Consider the following 21,814-nt stretch of genomic DNA (forward strand, 5'->3'; position numbering starts at 1 on the left):
ATTTGATACTGGCACACTGGAGATCTTTGTTGACTTCTACAGGAGATTGAATTTCAGTTTTCTCTGTTTCAATTGATTTACCAGTATTCGCTTTGGCCTTAAAGCCTGGGGATTACAACTGGTTGGTCATAAAGCTGAAAAAGGGCTCGCCCTCAAATGTATTTTCAATCCAGCGAAACCAAATTGGCACATGAACGCAAAAAGGACCTGTAACGTGAAGCCAAGGGCAGCACGGTCAGCTGAGCAGGGATTAAACAGCGAGGCGGAAGGGAGGCTGGAAAAGCAGGTGGGCTGAGGCTCTGCTGGGCTGTGTGAATGCTGCACCAGATGCAACTGTTCAGAAGCAGGCAGGTTTGAAACTGAATCCTTCAGAGAACGGTCGGGCCCGTGGGTGGTCATCCCTCTTGAAAGGATATCTTGAACGGTTTCTGTTCCTGCCTGCAGCCTCTCAGGGCAGCTCTATCTTTTCATCTTCCTCTCTATCCATTCATCTGTTTCTTTCTCTTTTTCTTCCTGCCATTTACTCCTCTATGTCCCCAGACCTCTTGGTTTTTGGAGGGTGTCGGTGTAGTAAGCAGTAATGGTTTCTCAGTGCCTGACCATCTGACCAAATGACTTGTCAGCTTTCCTCAGTTCATTTGTGCATAATCATCTGCGGAGGGTTTTTACTCAATAAGATTTTTTGAGAGATCGTCTCAGCCTGGCAGTGTGATTGAATGTCTTTTGATCCACTGTTGTGCTTGATTTCTGTGGAGATACAAGCTCAAAATTCATCTACTGTTAATACTCTGTGGTTTGTGGGTATTAAAAGACCTTATTGCAGTCTACAACTGCAAGAGAGATCTTATCTGCAATAAGAGACCTTAGTGCAGTCTACAACTACCTGAAGGGAGGTTGTAGTGAAGTGGGAGTTGGCCTCTTCTCCCGGACAACTAGCGATAGGACAAGAGGACACAGCCTCAAGCTTGGCCAGGGGAGGTTCAGGTTGGACATTAGGAAGCATTTCTTCTCAGCAAGGGTCATTAGCCATTGGAAGGGGCTGCCCAGGGAGGTGGTGGAGTCACCATCTCTGGAGGGGTTTAAGAAAAGACTGGCCATGGCACTTAGTGCCCTGGTCTAGTTGCCATGGTGGTGTGAGGGCAATGGTTGGACTCGATGATCCCAGAGGGCTCTTCCAACCTGGTTGATTCTGTGATTCTGTAAAGAATTTGCTCTAAGTGGGTATGTGGCCTTCTGATGATTTCTGTGAGCAGATAGTGGGATTTAGCTCTTCAGAGAGCCATGTGATGACTTGGCTTTTTGAGCCCAAAGGCTCCTGACCTGACAAACCTTGGATGGGCTTCTGGGTAAGAGCTGTGGCCAACTAGTGTGGTAGCAAAGGTGTAACAGAGGCAAAACGTGCCTGAAAATTGGGATCTGCAGAGTTTTGGTTTTGGAACAGGCAGCGTGCACAGGAACCAGCTAAGAGACTGCGAGGTGGTTGAGAAACTGGTTCAGTGTTATAATATAGCCTCAACGTTACTCACTGGTGTTACATGTGATCAGTGACTGCTTGGTGTAGCAACTACTCAAGGAACTCATAAGAGAAGAAACAACTTTTGATTTGGTTTTGAAAAACAAGCTCAAAACATGGCTGTAAAGGTGTTGTGAATCGAAGATAACGTTGTCCTGACCTCCCAGGAGCAACAGAGGCTGAAAGACCCACTGCTGCTGCTCTTAATGTCAAAAACCAGAACTAAATAAAAATGAGGAAGGCTGTTAAACAGAAACTAAAACCAGGCAGCCGAGTTTACAGGCTGCACATGGACTATTTAAGAACATTGTATTGCAAGTCCAGAGCAAATGCTTGCATACCTCCTATCAAAGGCACTTGAAAAAGTGCCAAAGAAAGTTGGCATGGCTTAACAGGGGGATAATGGGGGTTATTAAAAGCAAGAAGGCATCGTTCAAAAAGCTGACGTAGTGTGCAAGTGAGAAAACTGAGAAAGCTCATAAACATGAACAAGTTAAACCTAAAAACCAGAATGAATCCAAGCAAGAAAGTTGTTTTTCAAGCTTGCAACAGGCAGAAAAAGAATAATTCCTCTTTCAAATTGGCCTGCAGCGGGAAGGCAGCCAAAGAAATCTGTAGGGCTGGTGGGTGATCAAGTTACAAAAGGAGTTTCCAGGGAAGATAAAGCCATAGCAGGAAAATGAAATGCAAGTTCTGCATCAGTGCTTAATGCAGTGACGGTGCCAGGACACTTCTTCGTGGAGAACTCGCTGGAGAGTGGATCATATTGAGGCAGCTTGTAGATGCAATAGTGCAAACAGTTAAAATAAGCAGTAATAAGTTGCCAGCACCAGAGAATATTAATCCAAAAACTCGAAAGGAAGTTAAAGTGGAGTAGCTAGACCTCCAACGGTGGCTTTTAACCTTGTGGTAAGAGCTGTGCTGGAACCCTACACCTGGAAGACAGCGAGTGTGAGAATAACTTTAAAATGTTTCCAGAGAGAGGTTGAGGCCAGCTGTAAAGCAGTAAGTCTGGTGTTTGTGTTGTGAGAATTAGTAGATTCTGTTCTAAAGAAAAAATCCAGTAGGTGCATCTGTGATGATGGTATAATGAGGAAGAGTTGACTTGGCTTTCTTTTTTTTTTTAAAGGAAGTCTTGCTTCAAAACTAACAGTGGTCCTTGAGGTCATCACTAAGCATGTCTAAAAATCCTACGAGGATGGTTAGCACTGCTTGGTCAGTGCTCCATGGCAGCCCAAGAGGCAAATGGGCTGTTGATTATTTGGCAAGGCAGAGGGTTATACTCCAAAACAACCTCTTTGTTCTCTCGGTGCAGTCAGCAGAAGTGGAGAAGCTTTTAAGTTTCAAAAAAAGGGGGGGATGTTTGTGTGTGTTTGGGAGGGGGATCAAAAAAGCTTTTTCTGGCCCTGCATTCTGAGCTAGTATCAGGTACTGCCTTTGCCTGCAAGTGTCATCACCTGTTCTTAGGCCATTACAGCTACAACAACTCTTTTTGTAGGATTTTGTCTGTGAGGATAAGACCGAAAACATCCTGCTGTCGTTTAAGCTGTGGTTTGCCTGTGTCTTGAATGCGACGTGCAGAGTCCAGAGGAGGGCGACCAAGCTGGTGAAGGGGCTGGAGGGTCTGACCTCCGAGGAACGGCTGAGGGAGCTGGGGGTGTTTAGCCTGGAGAAGAGGAGGCTCAGAGGTGACCTTAGTGCAGTCTACAACTACCTGAAGGGAGGGTGTAGCGCAGTGGGAGTCGGCCTCTTCTCCCAGGCAACTAGGGACAGGACAAGAGGACACAGCCTCAAGCTTGGCCAGGGGAGGTTCAGGTTGGACATTAGGAAGCATTTCTTCTCAGCAAGGGTCATTAGCCATTGGAAGGGGCTGCCCAGGGAGGTGGTGGAGTCACCATCTCTGGAGGGGTTTAAGAAAAGCCTGGCCATGGCACTTAGTGCCCTGGTCTAGTTGCCATGGTGGTGTGAGGGCAATGGTTGGACTCGATGATCCCAGAGGGCTCTTCCAACCTGGTTGATTCTGTATTTAGTAAAAATATCTCAAAAGCACATTGTAGGTGGCTCTGGAAGGAGCAACAAGTATCCTTAGAGAGAGGAATGACCAAGTAGGCGAGGGCAGTTTGGTCTGTAGAAGAGCTGAGACAGGGACCGTTTGCAATGGTGAACTAGGGGATATCTTTTCAATATTTGCTCGAGCACAGGAACTGAAAGGCAGCAGACAGAGCTAGCAGCTGGCGTGGCCAGAGCAAGCGAGAGGAGATCAGTCTGGCTACAAAAGCTCGTTAAGCTTTGCAGGGTGTTATGGGTGCCTCTTCGTTTGGCTCAGGCTACTGCTTTCAAGCTTCCGTAGTCGTCGGTGATTCTCAGTGGGATGTTCGGACCACAAAACAAATGCATAAAAGTCTTCTCTGGAACAGAATAGTTGTGTTGTTTCTGGTATGACAGGGTGGTTCTTGGAATAAATATTTTGTCACCTTGATTTTTTAAAAGTGGGGAAAAAGTACTGGGAAGGAGAGCAAATTCTGCAAAACAAATAGGAAGAAGTTGTTCACGCTCAAAGTGCCAAGATTTTTAAGTTACCTCAAATACATTTTAAGGCGTGAGAGACTTCAAAAATGCCATTCTTTCAAAGTCCAGCCTGGAAAATCTTATGCTTTTCACTTTGATACATTAATTTTGAATTTATTCCAGTGACAACCAGTCATGTTCATGCCCATTTTTGTTTTCAAACAGCATTAGTGACAGCAGTAGCTCCCAAGGTCTATCCCAACCTTCCACACAGACGACACAGTACTTGCGAGCTGACACGCCGAACAACGCCACGCCAGTAACCAGTAAGTGTTAATCTAATTACAGACCCTTGCAACAGACCCTCTTGGACACAGCTGGAGTGTTTGGTGGTAGGGATCAGTCTTGTCATCTTGTTGCTGCAGCCTGAAAAAGAAATGAATAGTGGGAAAAAGCTTTACAAGGGTGATACATTCGTGATTTCTTTTCGTTCACAGCTTTGCTTGGAAGAATATTAAATAGCTAAAAAGAGCACTGTCAGTGTTTTATATACTCTGTGACATACTGATACAAGCTGTGTTTTGTGTTAATTCTGTAATCACTGAAGGTATTTGTTATCTGCAGGTTGTTTACACCTCCAATTATTGTCTGTCCTCTCTAGTGGAGAGATATCCCATATAGCATCACTCCAGGGAAGGGACTGTTCAGGCTGTAGGGAAGCTGGACAGTGTAGGGACACACTTGGTGTGTAGTTCCTTGGCAGTTCAGTCTCGTTGGACTGACCGTGAGCCTTTCCCTTCTGCTGGCACTTAGGCTGCAAGATGATTCAGGGAGCTGAGCCAGCCAAAAACTGACCACTTCTGTAGAGTGATGGGTTTTTGGGTGACTTGGGTCTCTGAATGGGCTTGGCCTCTAGCTGTATGAGCCCCAGGATTGGTGCTTGGAGGGTACGGGTCTACATGAGGGAGTGTTGGAAGCAGGCAGGACTTAGCCAAACTCAATTTTCTTAGGCTCTGCTGGAGAGCCTGCTTTAAAAGACCTAAAGTGAGGTGAGGGCTTATGTTACAAAGCGAGAAGAATGGGGGAGCCCGGCCAGAGGAGCAAACTGTCTCTCTGTTTTTCTCCCAATAGAGTGGGAACTGCCAAGCTGAAATAGTACCCTGGCACTGCTGACCTCTTCAGCAAGTGTAAATTAAATGGCTCCTGGTTTATCTACTGCCACCAGTGACTTTCTCTTCCATAATGCTCAATACTTTTGTATTAATTGCCTGAAGAGACTTTGTTCAGCAATCTAATGAGCAGAAATGTCAATGTAGATCCATTATTCAGAGCTAGGTAAAAATAATTAATGACTTGATTTTTTTTTAAAGCAAGCAATAAGACCCAAAAGTCTCTCCCATACTCTCCTGATTGCACTTAGTAGTGACACTGAGCATCCCAGTTCATGAAGGAGCCCTGCACAAATGTCATGATTACTGTTCAGCCCTACTGTGTTTTCTTGTTTCCTCCCCACCCGTGGAAGCAGGTGTTTACCTAAGATTGAACTGCAACTTTGAGAAAGTTTTGTTTTTCTTCTAAATTGTACTATAGCTCCTTAAAAACAAAAGGTCTTTTTTTTTGTTGTGTGAGTTCATCTTTCCCTTGCAAAAAGCTGCCTTTAAAATTTATTTAGTAGAAGCATTAATTTAAAAATAAAAGTTAAAAAAGGTATATAAAAATATAAAAATAATTCCTTTTCACAGAGTTTGGAAGAGACTTTAGCATGGCAACTAATTCTTGAGCTGGTTTTCCCTCTTGCCACCCAAAGTCCCTCCCCAGCCTTGTTCTTTCCCATCTCTTATCTCAGATCTCATTCTGCTGCTAATGTCCTATCAACCTCAGGTTTTTAGGTTGGACCTCTAAGTGACAACCCTTGGTTAATTTGAATGTGACCCCTGGAAACTCATTACTGAGCTTCTGGCAAAAAAGGAGGAGGACTTGGCATGAGGGTGGCCTACAAACCAGGTCCATAGTGGTGATTAAACCCTCCCCACCGTGACAAGCAGCGTAACCACTGTGCCTAAATGGCAGCTGTTCCCTGTGTTCAGTCCGTGGTGTTTCAGAATCTCTTACCTGTTTTGGGACACCCCCAGTAGCACAGGGAACAGTGAAAATGAATATAAGAAGAAAAAAATGTTGAATGCACAAACTAAACAGGAAGATGGTTCTTAGTCCTTCCACAATCTTACTAACCTTGGTTTGAGTAGTGTTTAAATTGAGAAAAAAAATCATCAAAGTAATTCTCAGGATTTTTCTCTAGTGATTCATAAACTTACACAAAAATATTCCAGTCTTTCTGACTATATTAGTGTACCTAGATGTCTACAAGTGCCAGAAGAGGGCACTGGTAGTTTTGGTTATGTCCTGCTGGGGTAAGGCATCTTCTTCACTCCAACAAGTCTTCGTGATCTTTATTTCCTTGTTGTCAGGGAAGTGCAGTGTCATGTTAATCAGCTTCAGTACGTAAGGAGTTTTATTTACTTGGTGTTAATGATTGCATGACATCATATAGAATTCCTGTGTGATTTTTTTTTTCCTGTGAATTATTATATTCACATGACTTCTCTTGTGTTTGTTGTTTAATACTACAATCTTTTTAAGGTTAATACGTAATCTGTTTCAGTACATGCTGTTTGCATGGCTTTGTACCTGTAGGTGGTGCTGAGGTGAAGCAATGTGCTTGTGTTCTCGTTGGAAGGGTATTTATATTGGTTTGTTTGGCTCTGCTGGCTCCTCAGGTTATCCTACGTTACGGATAGAGAAGAATGATCTTAAAAGTGTCACTCTCATGGAAGCCAAAGCTAAAGTGAAGGACATCGCCATCTCCAGGGAGAGGATAACTCTGAAAGATGTGCTCCAAGAAGGTATTTACAGGATTCGCACACTTGTTGGCTACAACATGGTCTTTCTCTCTCTATTTTTTTTTTTAATAGCTAGATTTTTCTGAAATTAATCATGCATGACGTTTCTGATCTTCGTAACTTTGGTGGGGGAGAAGAGTGATGAATGATGTTTGCATTTGGGGTGTGGGGAGGTGGGGAAAGCAGGTTCAGAATTTGTTAGAACGGAGGAGCGACTAATCGTGTTCAGTAAATCATACAGCTTGTCTGTCTTAATAATCTGGTCCTTTAAATGAAGGTAAGGGTTAGATGGCGAAGGAATGAGGTAGTCAGTAATTGGCAAATTAACTCACTTTTGTAAGTTACTGCAGGAGAGCTGCTCTTAACAATTAAAAAAAATCAAAACAAAAACCCCTAAAGCCCACAAACCCCTCAGTCGTCTAAACCCATCATCTCAATTTAGTGGCTTCTGATTTGGGAATCTAATCAGTGGATGCAACATTTACAGCTCTGATATGGAAAATTCAGAGATTACCTGATTCTTTTGGTTAATGTTTACTTTGGGAGTGTTCATGCACAAAGTTAGTTGCTTCTTGTTGGTGTTGAATTTGGGAAATAGACTTAAATATTCAGGGGGTTTTGTCGTTCATCTTTACTGCTACAACTTCAAGTCTGCGTTCCCTGAGCCTCACGAGAAATCAAACTTTCCAAAGCCTAGAGATCTGAGACACTCCTCCTTTGGAGGCAGAAGTGCTAAAAACTTTGCGTTACTGTCCGAAGAACAATGGGAGGATGCTAACACTCCCCGTTTAATGAACGCCTCTGAATCTCTCAGGAGGTAGCTTTGTGCTCAGCTCCAGTGTCGGTTCTGCGAAACGCTTCCTCTGCATGTGGGATGTGCTTTGTGTCCCTTTGTGCTGTCTCTGGCCCGTGGCTGTGATGTTGGGAGTCATCCGACGACGAGAAGTGACTCGGTGCTACGGCTCAGCTTCAGATGTTCAGCAGCGAGTGACAGAGCTGCCCTGTTCTGGGGGCTGCTGTTGAATGCAGCGTGGACCCAGCTAATCCTGGGATCTTGTTTCTTGGCCTCCAGCTGGTGTTTTGAGTCTGTCAGAACCTTCAAAAGTTAGTCAAAGGACTCAAAGATCCTGATGAACAATCATCGATTTTAGTTCAGGATCGCAGCAGAGCTGAGCCCCTGGCAACTAAGAACAAAAGAGCTTCAGAGGTGAAGAAGTGAATAATAGGAATGTTTGCATAAAATTTTCAAGAGTTCCTAAGTGCTGCCAATGGAACTTCAACATATTTTACAGATCTTGGCCAGAGATTCATTATAAACTTCAAGTAGCTTCCATAACTCAACCTGCTGTAATAATTTAGGAGATTATGGTTCTGCCGTGGTGTAACCAGTTGGAAAATGCAAAGCACCAGGGTTTGAGAGTGTGCAAAGGAAGAGGGATCTGTAGGGGCCTTTCGTATTGCTGGGCTCATGCAGCACCTGATTCTGAACCTGCATCAGGCTCATACTGTGCTAGATGTAAGACAAAAACGGAGGTGTCTTAGGAAAAAAGAGTTTCAAATGGAATAGTTATGCTTTAGCAAGTGGAGTAGATGTTAACAGTAAGCGGCCCTTTACCATTTTCTGGTGAAGCAGAGAAATGCCTTAGACATCCAGTCTGGGATAGAAACAGCATAATCTGCAAAAAGCCCAGCGGAGGGCGAGGCAGAAGCAGCATGTTCACAGTCTGTCTCTAAACGTTATAGCACACCGGTGACACACAGTTCCTGCTAAGATACCAGGCTTTCAGGGTACCGTTAAAAAAAGAACCCAAACCAACAAACCCCCAAAGTGTAGGCCATGCAGGCATGCAGTGTTAAAGCCTCACTTTATCTAGGTATTGGATTGCGTGAAAATTATTTTCTATTCATAACAGCTTTTACACACTTCCCCATTCTCTTTATTTCCATCTTTTAAAAATGGATAATTTGATACCATAACATGTTTCAGTACAAGATGCTGTCTTCCCTTTGACTTTTACATATATCTGTGTATTAAAAATATGTATTTAAGGCACTCGTACGATGTCTTCAAGAACCAAGATAGGAGGGGTTTAGTTTACAGTTAAATAACTCATGCTGTATATTTATGGTTGCCTGTAGTCTCTAGTTAAATTACTCCTTTAATGAGATTATAATTTGAGGGTCCCTGTCTTGCAGGGTTTACTTGCAGCCCCAGGGTAGATGATAGTGTTGCACTGTCCTTGTAAGTGTTTAGAAACCAAATGAAACCCACGATTCGTGGCAGAAGATGTCCAACCAGGCTAAGGCAATCCTTAGCAAAGATCTTCCAACCTAAGCAGACAGGACACATCAATGGGGAAGGGATGCAACAGAGGAGCAGACTGCACGAAGATGATGTGCACCCTGGTGCCACAGTAATAGTGTGGTAGAAAAATGTTGCCAACCTGAGTTGTATAAAAAGTTAATTCTGTGTGTGTTACCTTGCTGCAACTGCTCTTACTCCAGCTGTTCAGTGTAGCTCCTCTTCCTACAATGCAATAAAATGTAAATGGAAAAATACTGGAGAGACTGAAAAAAAAACCCCAAACAAACCCAACACCTTCCAGCTGAGGTGAAGCATTTGAATAACATGATACTGTTTTTTTCACACTGTTCCATGTGTACTGGTTGGCTGAAACCAGTATTTCCCTGTGAGCATTTCAAAAAAATTTCATTTTTGTGAGAAATGTTTTGACTGGAGAATTCCAGACCTGCTGGATGAGAAAAGGACGGAGCTGGAGTTTGTAGTGCCGACAGTTGACAGACTGAACTGCCACAAATAAACCCATCGTTACTATTGATAATTAATTTAACTGGACTCTGTCATTAGTTCGCTCTCACGCTTGTCCCCCTAAGTTTTAGTTATCTAAAACTTTCAGCAGTTACTGCTTACAGTTCTGAATCCACCTCATGCTGGAGAGGTGCTTGGGTTATATATTGTTGACTTAACAGGGCATTCAGGGCTGCAGCTTTAACTGCCGTTGTTCTTAACTTTCTGCCGTGGCTGGTACATTTTAAGGTAGTGTTTTCTTAATAGATATTAAATTCTGTTAATGTTATCAGTGGATTTTAACCACATAATACTTACTAATTGTATGTTCTCTTCGTAGGCACGTTTGGGCGTATTTTCCACGGGATCCTAATAGAAGAAAAAGACCCCAGTAAAGAGAAACAAGTTTTTGTCAAGACTGTTAAAGGTATGTTTACATAAAGGAGTGGGGTTTTTTTTGTGTCCAGTTGTTTGGATTGTGGTGTATGAAATCTGTCTTTAAAAACCACCCCCTCCTCCCCAAAATATGCAAATGGCTACTGCTTAAAAAGCAAAAGCAATTTGGATGCTGCCTTCAGCCAGAGAGGAGAGAAATCTTATATGGAAGAAAAATGCATGTGTTCTCCACTAGTGCCTTCAGTTACTGTGTCTTGAATACTTTGGCTTATTATACTTCTAATTAAAAAATATATTTGTTTTTTTCCCCTAGCATGTCATTGTTCTTTTCCACTCACAGCCTTTCCCCCTGCAAATTTCTGAAATATATACATATATCCTACATATATCCCTTCCTCTACACTCATCATTGTAGGAGTTCTCTAGTAGCTCACAACAGTTCTGCTGAATTCCCTGTGCAGTAGTTGCTTCACCAGTGATTTTTGTCATTTCTATTGGGTTTTTCACTTTATAACTTCTTTAATGCTTTCTTTAAAAAAAAAAAAAAAGGCTTCTGTGAGAATTTCAACTTGGTTTAAATTGGTTTTGCCTGACTAGTTGCTTTTAAAGATACTAATTTTAAAGAGGAAGGTGGGAATTGGTGAAGCTGCTAAATTTTGTTGGTGTTGAATCTACCCATTTATTCTGTGCCATTTTTAAGAAAAATATATTGCTTAAAGCAACCTTCTATTATTCTTGGTATGTTTCTCACACAATCAGAGTGTCTCGAAGTCACTAGATACTTCTTTTATTTATTCAGGAGCGCCTCTGAGGTGGTACACGTTCATTTTTCCTCCCTGTTGAGTCCAGAGAGGACTTCTGAAAAGGAGATACGCTGCCCCTTTGGAAGATGTTGGTAGCTACTATTTAGCATGATGGCGGTAGCTAGAATTGTGTCCGCTGATGTAGTCATAGCCTTAACAGAATCACAGAATGGTTAAGGGTTGGAAGGGACCTCTGGAGATCATCCAGTCCCACCCCTGCCAAAGCAGGTTCACCTACAGCACGTTGCACAGGGTCACGTCCAGTCAGGTTTGAATATCTCCAGAGAAGGAGACTCCCCCCCTCCCTGGGCAGCCTGTGCCAGGGCTCTGGCATCCTCACAGCAAAGAAGTTCCTCCTCATATTCAGATGGAACTTCCATGTTTCAGCTTGTGTCCATTGCCCCTTGTCCTGTCACTGGGCACCACTGAGAAGAGTATGTCCCCCTCCTCTTGACACCCACCCCTAAGGTATCTGTAAGTGTTGATAAGATCCCCCCCCCAGTCTTCTCTTCTCCAAGCTGAACAGACCCAGCTCTCCCAGCCTCTCCTCATAAGAGAGATGTTCCAGCCCTCTGATCATCTTTGTAGCCCTTCGCTGGACTCTCCAGTAATTCCTTATCTTTCTTGAACTGGGGGGCCCAGAGCTGGACACAGTACTCCAGATGTGGCCTCACCAGGGCTGTGTAGAGGGGCAGGAGAACCTCTCTTGACCTGTTGGCCACACTCTTCCTAATGAACCCCAGGAGTAGTTGTCCTCTTATATAAAGGCAAGTATTTTCTTGTAGTGACTTTTAGCAAGAAGCAAAGGAGCATCCTCAATTAACAAAAAAGTATACTGCTTTCCAGTATTTTGGAAACTTTTCCTGAATTCTACCCTTTTCTGTTTGCCCCTCCCTGCCAAGCAGTTCTGACTGTCGGTTTGCTTTTATTTGGTATAGTTTCCAAAAGGCTTATCCCCTATCACCTGAGCCTGGTGCTCCTCTGTGTATGATGGGGCTGTCTAACTTGGGGCATCATTCACCAGTGTTACCTTAACTTGTGATCCCCTTCGCTGTGTTACTTGGTGGTTCTGTGCCTCGATTCAGAGTCAACAAATGCTACAGCTCTTGTGAGCCCCCAAATTGTTGTGAGCTGGGGCAGCTTGAGGTCTGTACAGCACTACTCAAGCACGGTTCCTCTTTATAGCGTTGGATTAAATGGCAAGACAGAATCACAGAATCAATGAGGTTGGAAGAGCCCTCTGGGATCATCGAGTCCAACCATTGCCCTGACACCACCATGGCAACTAGACCAGGGCACTAAGTGCCATGTCCAGGCTTTTCTTAAACCCCTCCAGAGATGGTGACTCCACCACCTCCCTGGGCAGCCCCTTCCAATGGCTAATGACCCTTGCTGAGAAGAAATGCTTCCTGATGTCCAACCTGAACCTGCCCTGGCCAAGCTTGAGGCTGTGTCCTCTTGTCCTATCGCTGGTTGCCTGGGAGAAGAGGTTGACTCTCGCTTCACTACAACCTCCCTTCAGGTAGTTGTAGACTGCACTAAGGTCACCTCTGAGCCTCCTCTTCTCCAGGCTAAACACCCCCAGCTCCCTCAGCCGTTCCGTGTAGCTCAGACCCTCCAGACCCTTCCCCACCTTGGTCGCCCTCCTCTGGACTCACTCCAACACCTCAACATCTTTCTTGAAGTGCGGGGCCCAGAACTGGACACAGACAAGACAACGTTTGTGAGAGCAGATCTTAATTTAACTGCCTCCCATCACCACTTATCTATTTGCTTTACCAAAATTGGCCTTCCAGTCCACTCTTAAAGCTGCATTTCTCCCTTGCAGTGAGTGCCTTGTGTCTTTGACACAGCACGCATCCTCGTTTCTCTTGCCCTGCCCTTTGCAATGAAAGATTTGCTGGCTGCAGTGAACTGGAGGATAGTCTTAAGGGAGTAGTGGTATTCACGTAATTGTTGTCTGTAGAGAATTTCTCAGCTTTAAGAAAGGTCGGTGTGGACAAAGAGTTTATAATAGATTTTACTGATACTTGTCTGTGAAATAATACTGGTTTGGGCAGCAGAATGTTGCTAGGAAAATAACTGTAAACATCCCCACTTCACCTTAGAGCAGTTCATTCGCAGTGCTAATATTAAAGCAGCTTCATCTTCGCACCCTGGCTGTGATAGCTGTGTGTGCAGCTGGGTCATGTAATGAGTTGGGAATCTGATCTGCTTGGAAAAAAACCACTGCAAAAATAGTCTCTTAACCAGACTTTTTCCTTGATCCTTGTTCATTCTGTGACCACACACGCTGCTGTTTTGGCACAAACACAGGAGCAGGGCAGGACCACAAAAGTGAGATGGGTATGAGAACTATTAAATTGACTTAAGTATCTCTGTTGCCGAAGGCAAGAAAGGAGCCTGAGGGTCATGGAAGAGAAAGAAGGACAAAAGGCTTTGTCTGTGTAGCTAAGTTATCCCCTCAAAAAAAGCATGGGCTGCTCCAGACCTGGCTTGTTTTACCCTGTGGTGCACTGTGAAATTGATAAAATAAAGTCCAGTGGTACTCTGAATGACAGAAAATAATGGGCAGGGGTGTTTCAGATCTTCTGAAAAATGTGAACTGCAATTCTTTGAGCAGGTGCTGTGAGGAAAATAACCTCCTTGAAAGGAAGCCCACTTCTTTCTTCTCACCAGGATCAGAGCTTGAGAAACTTTAGATATTGCATTGGCTGGTTTGACATTAAGGTAGTTGCTATGGTTTTAAATTTGGAATTGCCAATAGAAGAAACCCTTTGAAAGGAGAACACCTGGACATGGCAAATATGATCAGTATACTTGTGCCCAAACTAGAATTTCATATTAGAATCATAGAATCATAATTGTTTGGGTTGGAAGGGACCTTTAAATACCATCTACTCTACCTCTGCCCGCCCCCCCCCCCCTACCACATGCAGGGACATCTTTTATGAGATCAGATTCCTCAAAGCCCCATCCAGCCTGACCTTGAACACTTCCAGTGATGGGGCATCCACAACTTCTCTGGACAGTTGGTTCCAATGTCTCACCATCCTCACTGAAAAAAAGGAAAAAATTCCTCATGTCCAATCTCAATCTCCCCTCTTTCAGTTTAAAACCGTTCCCCCTTGTCCTATCACTCCGTGCGCTTGTTTGCCTCTTTCCTATCTTTTTACCTCACCCTGGGGTTGATCCTTTCCCCCAACGGATCAAAACACAAAGACAGTTGACTGATGATGGCAGTAACTGCTGCAGCCCTTCCCACATTCCTTCCCTGATGTTTTCTAGCCTTCTGGTAAGATGCTGAGCATTACTATAAACCAGAAGAGTGCTAACTGAAATTAAGAAGCCTTGTTTTTTCTGAACTTAGGAATTGTTCTCCCTTCTGAAGTTAACCCGAGAAAGCCTGGACCTGCCTACCTTTGTCCTGAGAAATTCTAAGTGAAAGAGGCCATTCAGGGAGTGGGAGGCCAGTTTCCAGGAGTGTATTGTATTCCCCATTTTCTCAAGCTGGGACTGACCTATTAGGTCAGACTCTCAAAGGGCAAGTTTGATCTAATAAAGCAACATCAATGCAGGAGGCAAATAGATTGGAGTTTGCTTGTTTAGCATTAATTGACTATTTTCTCCTATGCCATAGAATTTGTCTGGGGTCTTTCATCCGAACCATCATTAAGTCTTTGAAGTGCTTTTCAACCGATTCAGTGACTACTTGTTCCCTGGCTTGTAAATTGATATGACTGAAAAGTTGGAGACGATTCTCTTGGGATCTCAACGCCACATCTTTTACAAAGACACAGTCTGAAGGCAGAATTCATCCTCGAGTGCCAGAAGTTCCCTCCAGATCCCTTAGAAGAGGTTTTTTCTTTCACCTACTTGTAGCGCACTCCAGAGAAAAGTTGTAGCATGCCCTGGGTAGTGACGAAGCTTCTACCTGCGTGTTCATGAAATACATTAATTTATGATTTATTTTTTTTTAATGCTGTATCATCTAACGCTTTAGAGCGCGTCTGGATGCCTGAGTCTTCCATTATGTGCAGTGCTCTGTGCCAAAGAGGAGAGCTTAGAAGAAAAAATGAGTATCAGTTGGCAAAATTAGAGACAGCTTTCTGGAAGCTCTCATAGCTTTGGGAGTACAAAGATCACAAGCCCTGGGCAAAAGGTGTCACTTGTTCCTACTTTCTCTAGATCTTTAGTGTTGGAAATCTGTTGTTCCTTTCCATTTGCAGTTGACAGTTTCACTGTGTGTTGATTGCTAGTCATCGTTGTAAAAGGTTGAGCTTCTTTCACATTTAGACTTTTCTATGGATCATTCGTCTTCATTCTTTCTTTAAATGGACATTCATGAAGGTGAAGGATGTGTCTCATTACCAGTAAGAACAAAAATATGTTATCTGTGCTCTATTTGGGATATTGGAATCTGTGGATCAACACAACCTGAATAAGTTCTTTGTTAGAAAGATGAGAGACTTCACTGGCGTTTGCTTTCTTCATTGCGTGTCTTGCTCAACAGTAGAATTGTTTTATGAGGTTGTAATGCTTCAGTTTCCTTTCCAATAGGAGGTTTCCAATCGCTCTCAACTTTGGGAAGTGTTGCGGTTGGCGTGTTCCTCAAAGCTGCCATTGCATCTCTTGCCAGTGACTGACAGATCTCTTCTGCCTTTATGTGGTGTGAAATACTTTCGTGTGAATCGTTTAGATCATCTTATGTCAGAAGAGGAAGAAAACACACGGTTTTCACCTTTGATTTAAAGAACACATTGTTTAAGGGTGCTTTTCCTGTGAGGGAGAAAATTCTTTGCAGAACAAATGGAATTGTATTATTCCGGGAACATACACAGTGAGTTTGAGTTGTGCTGAGCCCTGACTCATTTGGTACGTTCTGGCCAAGGTACATTTTTGTTAAAAACACGCAGTTGTGCTGTTCAAGATAACCTGACTGCTTCCATTTCATTTTCAAACCACTTAAAATTTTTTTTTATGTACAAGAAAGGAGTGTTTGAAAACAAACCACTCATGAAAAGTACTGGAAACAAAGTCATCATGTGAGTGAAGATTAACTCTTAAGACTTATACTTCGGGTCTTACACTTTGGCCACAACAACGCCCTGCAGCGCTACAGGCTGGGGGAAGAGTGGTTAGAAAGAGACCTGGGGGTGCTGATCGACAGCCAGCTAAACGTGAGCCAGCAGTGTGCCCAGGTGGCCAAGAAGGCCAATGGCATCCTGGCCTCTATTAGGAATGGTGTAGCCAGCCGGTCTGGGGAAGTGATCGTCCCTCTGTACTCGGCACTGGTGAGGCCGCACCTTGAATCCTGTGTCCAGTTCTGGGCCCCGCACTTCAAGAGAGATGTTGAGGTGTTGGAGCGAGTCCAGAGGAGGGCGACCAAGCTGGTGAAGGGTCTGGAGGGTCTGACCTACGAGGAACGGCTGAGGGAGCTGGGGGTGTTTAGCCTGGAGAAGAGGAGGCTCAGAGGTGACCTTAGTGCAGTCTACAACTACCTGAAGGGAGGTTGTAGTGAAGTGGGAGTCTCTTCTCCCAGGCAACTAGCGATAGGACAAGAGGACACAGCCTCAAGCTTCACCAGGGGAGGTTCAGGTTGGACATTAGGAAGCATTTCTTCTCAGCAAGGGTCATTAGCCATTGGAAGGGGCTGCCCAGGGAGGTGGTGGAGTCACCATCTCTGGAGGGGTTTAAGAAAAGCCTGGCCATGGCACTTAGTGCCCTGGTCTAGTTGCCATGGTGGTGTCAGGGCAATGGTTGGACTCGATGATCCCAGAGGGCTCTTCCAACCTGATTGATTCTGTGATTCTGTGTGACTTCATCGTTTTACCAACTTTAACAAAGCTTTGAGTTTTGTTCATGTCATCATAGGTCACTAAAGGACTCTTTCAACATTCTTGGATACCTCTATCATTATCCTTTTAAAAATTATTATTTATTGTTAATGTAGTTCAGAGGGGATGCTCAAAGTGCACCCACATAGACAGCATGGATCATGATGCCGTAATGGAAGCCTTGGAGAAGGACCTTACCATGCACTTTGAGCATTGAATTTACTATTCTGGGCAGTTCATTCTTAAAAGCACTGCCTTGTGAAAATATTTATGAGTTTAACTTCATGCCCTAAATGTACAGTATTTAAGTTAATTGTTAAAAGTATTTAACCTCCCAAAATCAGCGTACAGGATCCTGTTTCTGTAGAAGAAAGGCTTTGTCAAAAAGAATTTCAAGAAAAGAGCTGCTTCTAGTCAGAAATAAATTCTTAAGCGTCTTCATAAAGGAAGATACTTGAATTTAAAGAATTAAAGAAAAGTAGCAAATTTCTTAATGGCAGCTTAAAAATGCACTGTATTTGTCATTCAGTCCTAGTTCATTAAGAAAATATCCTGAAAGGATCATAGAATCACCGAATCGTTTTGGTTGGAAAGGACCTTTAAGATCATCAACCATTAACCCAGCACTGCCAAGGCCACCACTAACCCGTGTCCCTCAGCACCACATCTACACGGCTTTTAAATCCCCCCAGGGATGGGGACTCCACCACTGCCCTGGGCAGCCTGTTCCACTGCTTGACAACCCTTTTGCTGAAGACATTTTCCCTGATCTCCAACCTAAACCTCCCCTGGCACAACTTGAGGCCATTTCCTCTCGTCCTATCACTTGTTACCTGGGAGAAGAGACCGATCCCCCCCTCGCTACACCCTCCTTTCAGGCAGCTGTAGAGAGCGAGAAGGTCTCCCCTCAGCCTCCTTTTCTCCACACTAAACCCCCCCAGGTCCCTCAGCCGCTCCTCATCACACTTGTGCTCCAGACCCTTCACCAGCTCCGTTGCCCTTCTCTGGACTCGCTCCAGCACCTCAAGGTCTTTCTTGTGGTGAGGGATCCAAAACTGCACCCAGGATTCGAGGTGTGGCCTCACCAGTGCCGAGTACAGGGGGATGATCCCTGCCCTAGTCCTGCTCGGTTGAAATTTTAACAAAATTAAGTCGTAACCTCCTTACGTTGTCATTTGTGTACGTATGTCTTAACATGCAGGAGATGTGAATTCTGTGGGACGCGCGGTTGCTGTGTGATAGACGTTGATGGGTGAAGGCACAGCCGTTACCTGAATGCCTCTGTAGCTGTCTAGACTTGCACGTGCAGTAGTCAGGCTAAACAGGAGCGAGGTGTTGTTCCTTTCCTTCTGTGGTAGGCAGAAAACCATCGGAGCGAGTCCAGAGGAGGCCACGGAGATGCTCAGAGGGCTGGAGCCCCTCTGCTGTGGAGACAGGCTGAGAGAGCTGGGGCTGTTCAGCCTGGAGAAGAGAAGACTCTGGGGAGAGCTTCTAGCACCTTCCAGCACCTGAAGGGGCTACAGGAAAGCTGGAGAGGGAATTTTTACAAGGGCATAGAGTGACAGGACGAGGGGGAACGGTTTTAAACTGTAAGATTGAGATGAGATCTGAGGAAGAAATTCTTTGGTGTGAGGGTGGTGAGACCCTGGCCCAGGTTGCCCAGAGAAGCTGTGGCTGCCCCCTCCCTGGCAGTGTTCAAGGGCAGGTTGGATGGGGCTTGGAGCAACGTGGTCTGGTGGAAGGTGTCCATGCCCGTGGCAGGGGGTTGGAACTAGATGGGCTTTAAGGTCCCTTCCAACCCAAACCAGTCTGTGGTTCCCCGTGCTGTTGACATCCATGGTGACTTGTCACTGTCTAACTGTTAGGGCCTCTTGAAGTTTTAAAGCATAAATGTGTTTGTGTATTTACTTTGTACCTATAAAAAAGCAGATTGGATCATGACCACTTGCATTCCTTAAGCAGCACATCCTGCTGTTGAAGGGAAGTTCTGAAAATGTCTGCTAGCAGCATTAAAAATGTCGTGTACAACAGACGTGAACTTAGAGTGGTGAATGTCTTCCAAAAAGCAAAGATTTGTGTGGAAAGGTTAAAGCAGTATTCAGGCATGTAACCTCTTTGAATTGGGACTGAATTCTGCCTTGGGAGAAATTTTACATAATGAATTGCCCTGCAGAAGCAGCAGTAATTAAAAAGGATGTGTTGATACGAGGAGCATTTCTTACCTGAAGCTGGACATTTAAGGCACTTCTAGTCCTACACTCAATTCCTGTGGACACAATCTGTGGCCATTGTGCCTGCCTGTGCGCTTTTCACCCGTCAGTGACTTGAGCTTGTGAACTTTGTCACAGTAGATTTGGCAAAGCCCACAAGTTTGAAAGGTAATAAGGGTAATAGAAGCGTTGTGAAAACAGCCATGTAGGAAATGGGTTATATAAGTGTTCTCACGTTGAGGAGTGTTAGCTTGCAATACGAGACAGAAGGAAGTTCACATAGGAACAAGATGTTACAAATGGTCCAAAGGTGAGAAAAGCTCCAGGTAAAACATCTTTTTAAATATTACTGTTGGGAAATGTGTTTATGGGAAGCCTTAGACTTCCTAGCCATGGTGTTTGCGGGGCTGCTTCTGATGGGAGTGCTGAAAGAAGTTGCTGTGTGTTGCTGCCAGAGGGCCAGTGAGTCCGGAGGAGGGCGACCAAGCTGGTGAAGGGTCTGGAGGGTCTGACCTACGAGGAACAGCTGAGGGAGCTGGGGTTGTTTAGCCTGGAGAAGAGGAGGCTCAGAGGTGACCTTAGTGCAGTCTACAACTACCCGAAGGGAGGTTGTAGTGAAGTGAGAGTCAGCCTCTTCTCCCAGGCAACTAGTGATAGGACAAGAGGACACAGCCTCAAGCTTGGCCAGGGGAGGTTCAGGTTGGACATTAGGAAGCATTTCTTCTCAGCAAGGGTCATTAGCCATTGGAAGGGGCTGCCCAGGGAGGTGGTGGAGTCACCATCTCTGGAGGTGTTTAAGAAAAGCCTGGCCATGGCACTTAGTGCCCTGGTCTAGTTGCCATGGTGGTGTCAGGGCAATGGTTGGACTCGATGATCCCAGAGGGCTCTTCCAACCTGGTTGATTCTGTGATTCTGCCCATAGTAGGCTGTGAAAGGGCTCTGGAATGACTTGTCTCAATTTGGAAACCTTTGGTTATACAGCTTTGAAGGTTCTGCTTTGTCTTTATCTGAAAAAACAGATTTCAGTGACCGTGCTACAATCTGAAGTCTTTAAATTGTAATGCTGTGCTTTGCTGTTTTGAGATTCTAGGAGGTCTGACTTAAAATGTTATTCTTGAAAGCCATCCAGCTAATCAGGTAGCTCACTGCTATATCCAGATAATTGCTGCTTTTCATCTCTGGTAAGTAATTTGAGGTGTGGAGTGACTCCTTGCCGATACGCTTACCACCTAGTGAACGTAGAGCGTGATGCTCTGCAGTTGATGGGAGTGCCCAGTCTCGGAGCAAGCAGATTGCTGCAGCGTCGGTGTCATCGCAAAACTTGCCAGAGAATTTTTTCAAGTGAGTGTTACAGTGATTCATGTGACCTGATGAGTGATGATGGACAAAGATTTTTTTAAATGCAGTTTTGTGGCTGGACTTCGAGAAGTTGGTAAAAAATAGGTGCTCTTTCGCCCGTGAACCAGGAAGGGCCTCAGCACATATCACACTTGCCAGAATTGTGTGGAGAGATTAGCCTCTTATATAAAAATAGTAGTGCCAGGAGCCCCATTGTGCCTGACTATATACAAATAACGTAATATCATGAGATAAACGTGCAGTCATATCAAAGCTGCTTGAAATCCTAGCTTGTTCTTGCTCTGTGCCTTGGGGTAGACTTTCACAGCCAGGCTGATGTAAAAGCATCTTCCTAGTTCTGGAATGTGTTCACATCTGTCTCAAATAGTCTTGGTTTTAAGCACCTTCTGAAAATTGGACCTTTTTGGTCCTAATTGAACATCTAGAATTACTACCGGGTGTTAAATCTTTCTCTTAACTCATGTGACCTGAAGCCTTTGCTGTTCAGTTACTCAGCTCTTGGTGCGTGATAGCCTTGGGAAAAGAGATGATGCTCTTTCAGGGCTAAGAAGCACTGACCTGGCTACACCTCATGATCATCAGGCTGCAACTGCATGAATTGTTGAGCACTGATGTGTTCTTAATCACAGATTGCGTTAATAGCTCAGAGGGAAGCTTATTTTTTGGGGTTTTTTTTTTTTTTAGGGCTTTGAAGAAGTTGTGCAACAAGCCCTTGTTGCCTTGCCCTGGAGTGTTCAACTTTAAACTTGGGGCTGTTCCCTGATGCACAGATTTAATATATGGGAGACTATGGCCTCCTCTGTCATGGCTTTTTAAGTTCTTATTCTAATTTAAGAGGTTTCTGGCTCTGTGGGAGGCTTCCCCCCCATTCCCCCCTCTTTAGCTGTGTGTGTGGCTGTGTTCATATCAAATGACTTCACGGATCCGGTACAGAAAAAAACAAGCTGCAAAAGCCTGTGGGCATTCATGTGTGTTTGACAAGATCACTCCCCAGGTCTCGTTTTGTGTGGCTACACAAACAATCCCGTGAATAAACTGCCCGCGTGTGTGCGCTTACGGGTAATACTTAGAGGTGACACATGGTTTCGGTGCAGGATGACACTTTGGCCCAGGCAGGAAAATGAAATCTGGAGGATTCACCGTAGTAGCTCCTCGTAAAAACGTCTCCCCGAGCTGAAATCACTGGGTCATGGCTGTCGCTGGCTTTGCTCTGGGACTGCCTATTTCTCCTATCAAAGCCAGAAATGCTGTGGATTTTCTGGATTGCTTATGTGGGTATTTGGTGCAGGATGGTCAAGGTTCACCAGGTCCTCGTTACCGAAATCACCTTCTTCATAATCTATGAAGACCTGTCTGTTGGATACTCAAAAGTGGTTCTAATCTAGTAAATGGGACTGAGAGTTTGTTTAAATGTACTTTTTGTTGCGTAACTAAAGAAAACGACCTTAAAAGGAAGTCTGATTGCAATGGGGACTGTTG

At 44.5% G+C, this 21,814-nt stretch overlaps 1 protein-coding gene across 1 annotated transcript in view; it reads left to right on the forward strand.

Moving 5' to 3' along the window:
- RYK (receptor like tyrosine kinase) overlaps positions 1-21,814 on the forward strand; it is a 67,346-nt gene that overhangs the window by 25,467 nt on the left and 20,065 nt on the right. The window contains exons 7-9 of the mRNA XM_068421065.1: positions 4,247-4,347; positions 6,790-6,924; positions 10,071-10,157. Coding sequence (XP_068277166.1) covers positions 4,247-4,347; positions 6,790-6,924; positions 10,071-10,157 — 323 coding nt within the window. The remainder of the gene's footprint in view (positions 1-4,246; positions 4,348-6,789; positions 6,925-10,070; positions 10,158-21,814) is intronic.

This window comes from Nyctibius grandis, chromosome 32 (genome assembly GCF_013368605.1).
Source record: "Nyctibius grandis isolate bNycGra1 chromosome 32, bNycGra1.pri, whole genome shotgun sequence".
Classification (NCBI taxonomy): Eukaryota; Metazoa; Chordata; class Aves; order Nyctibiiformes; family Nyctibiidae; genus Nyctibius; species Nyctibius grandis.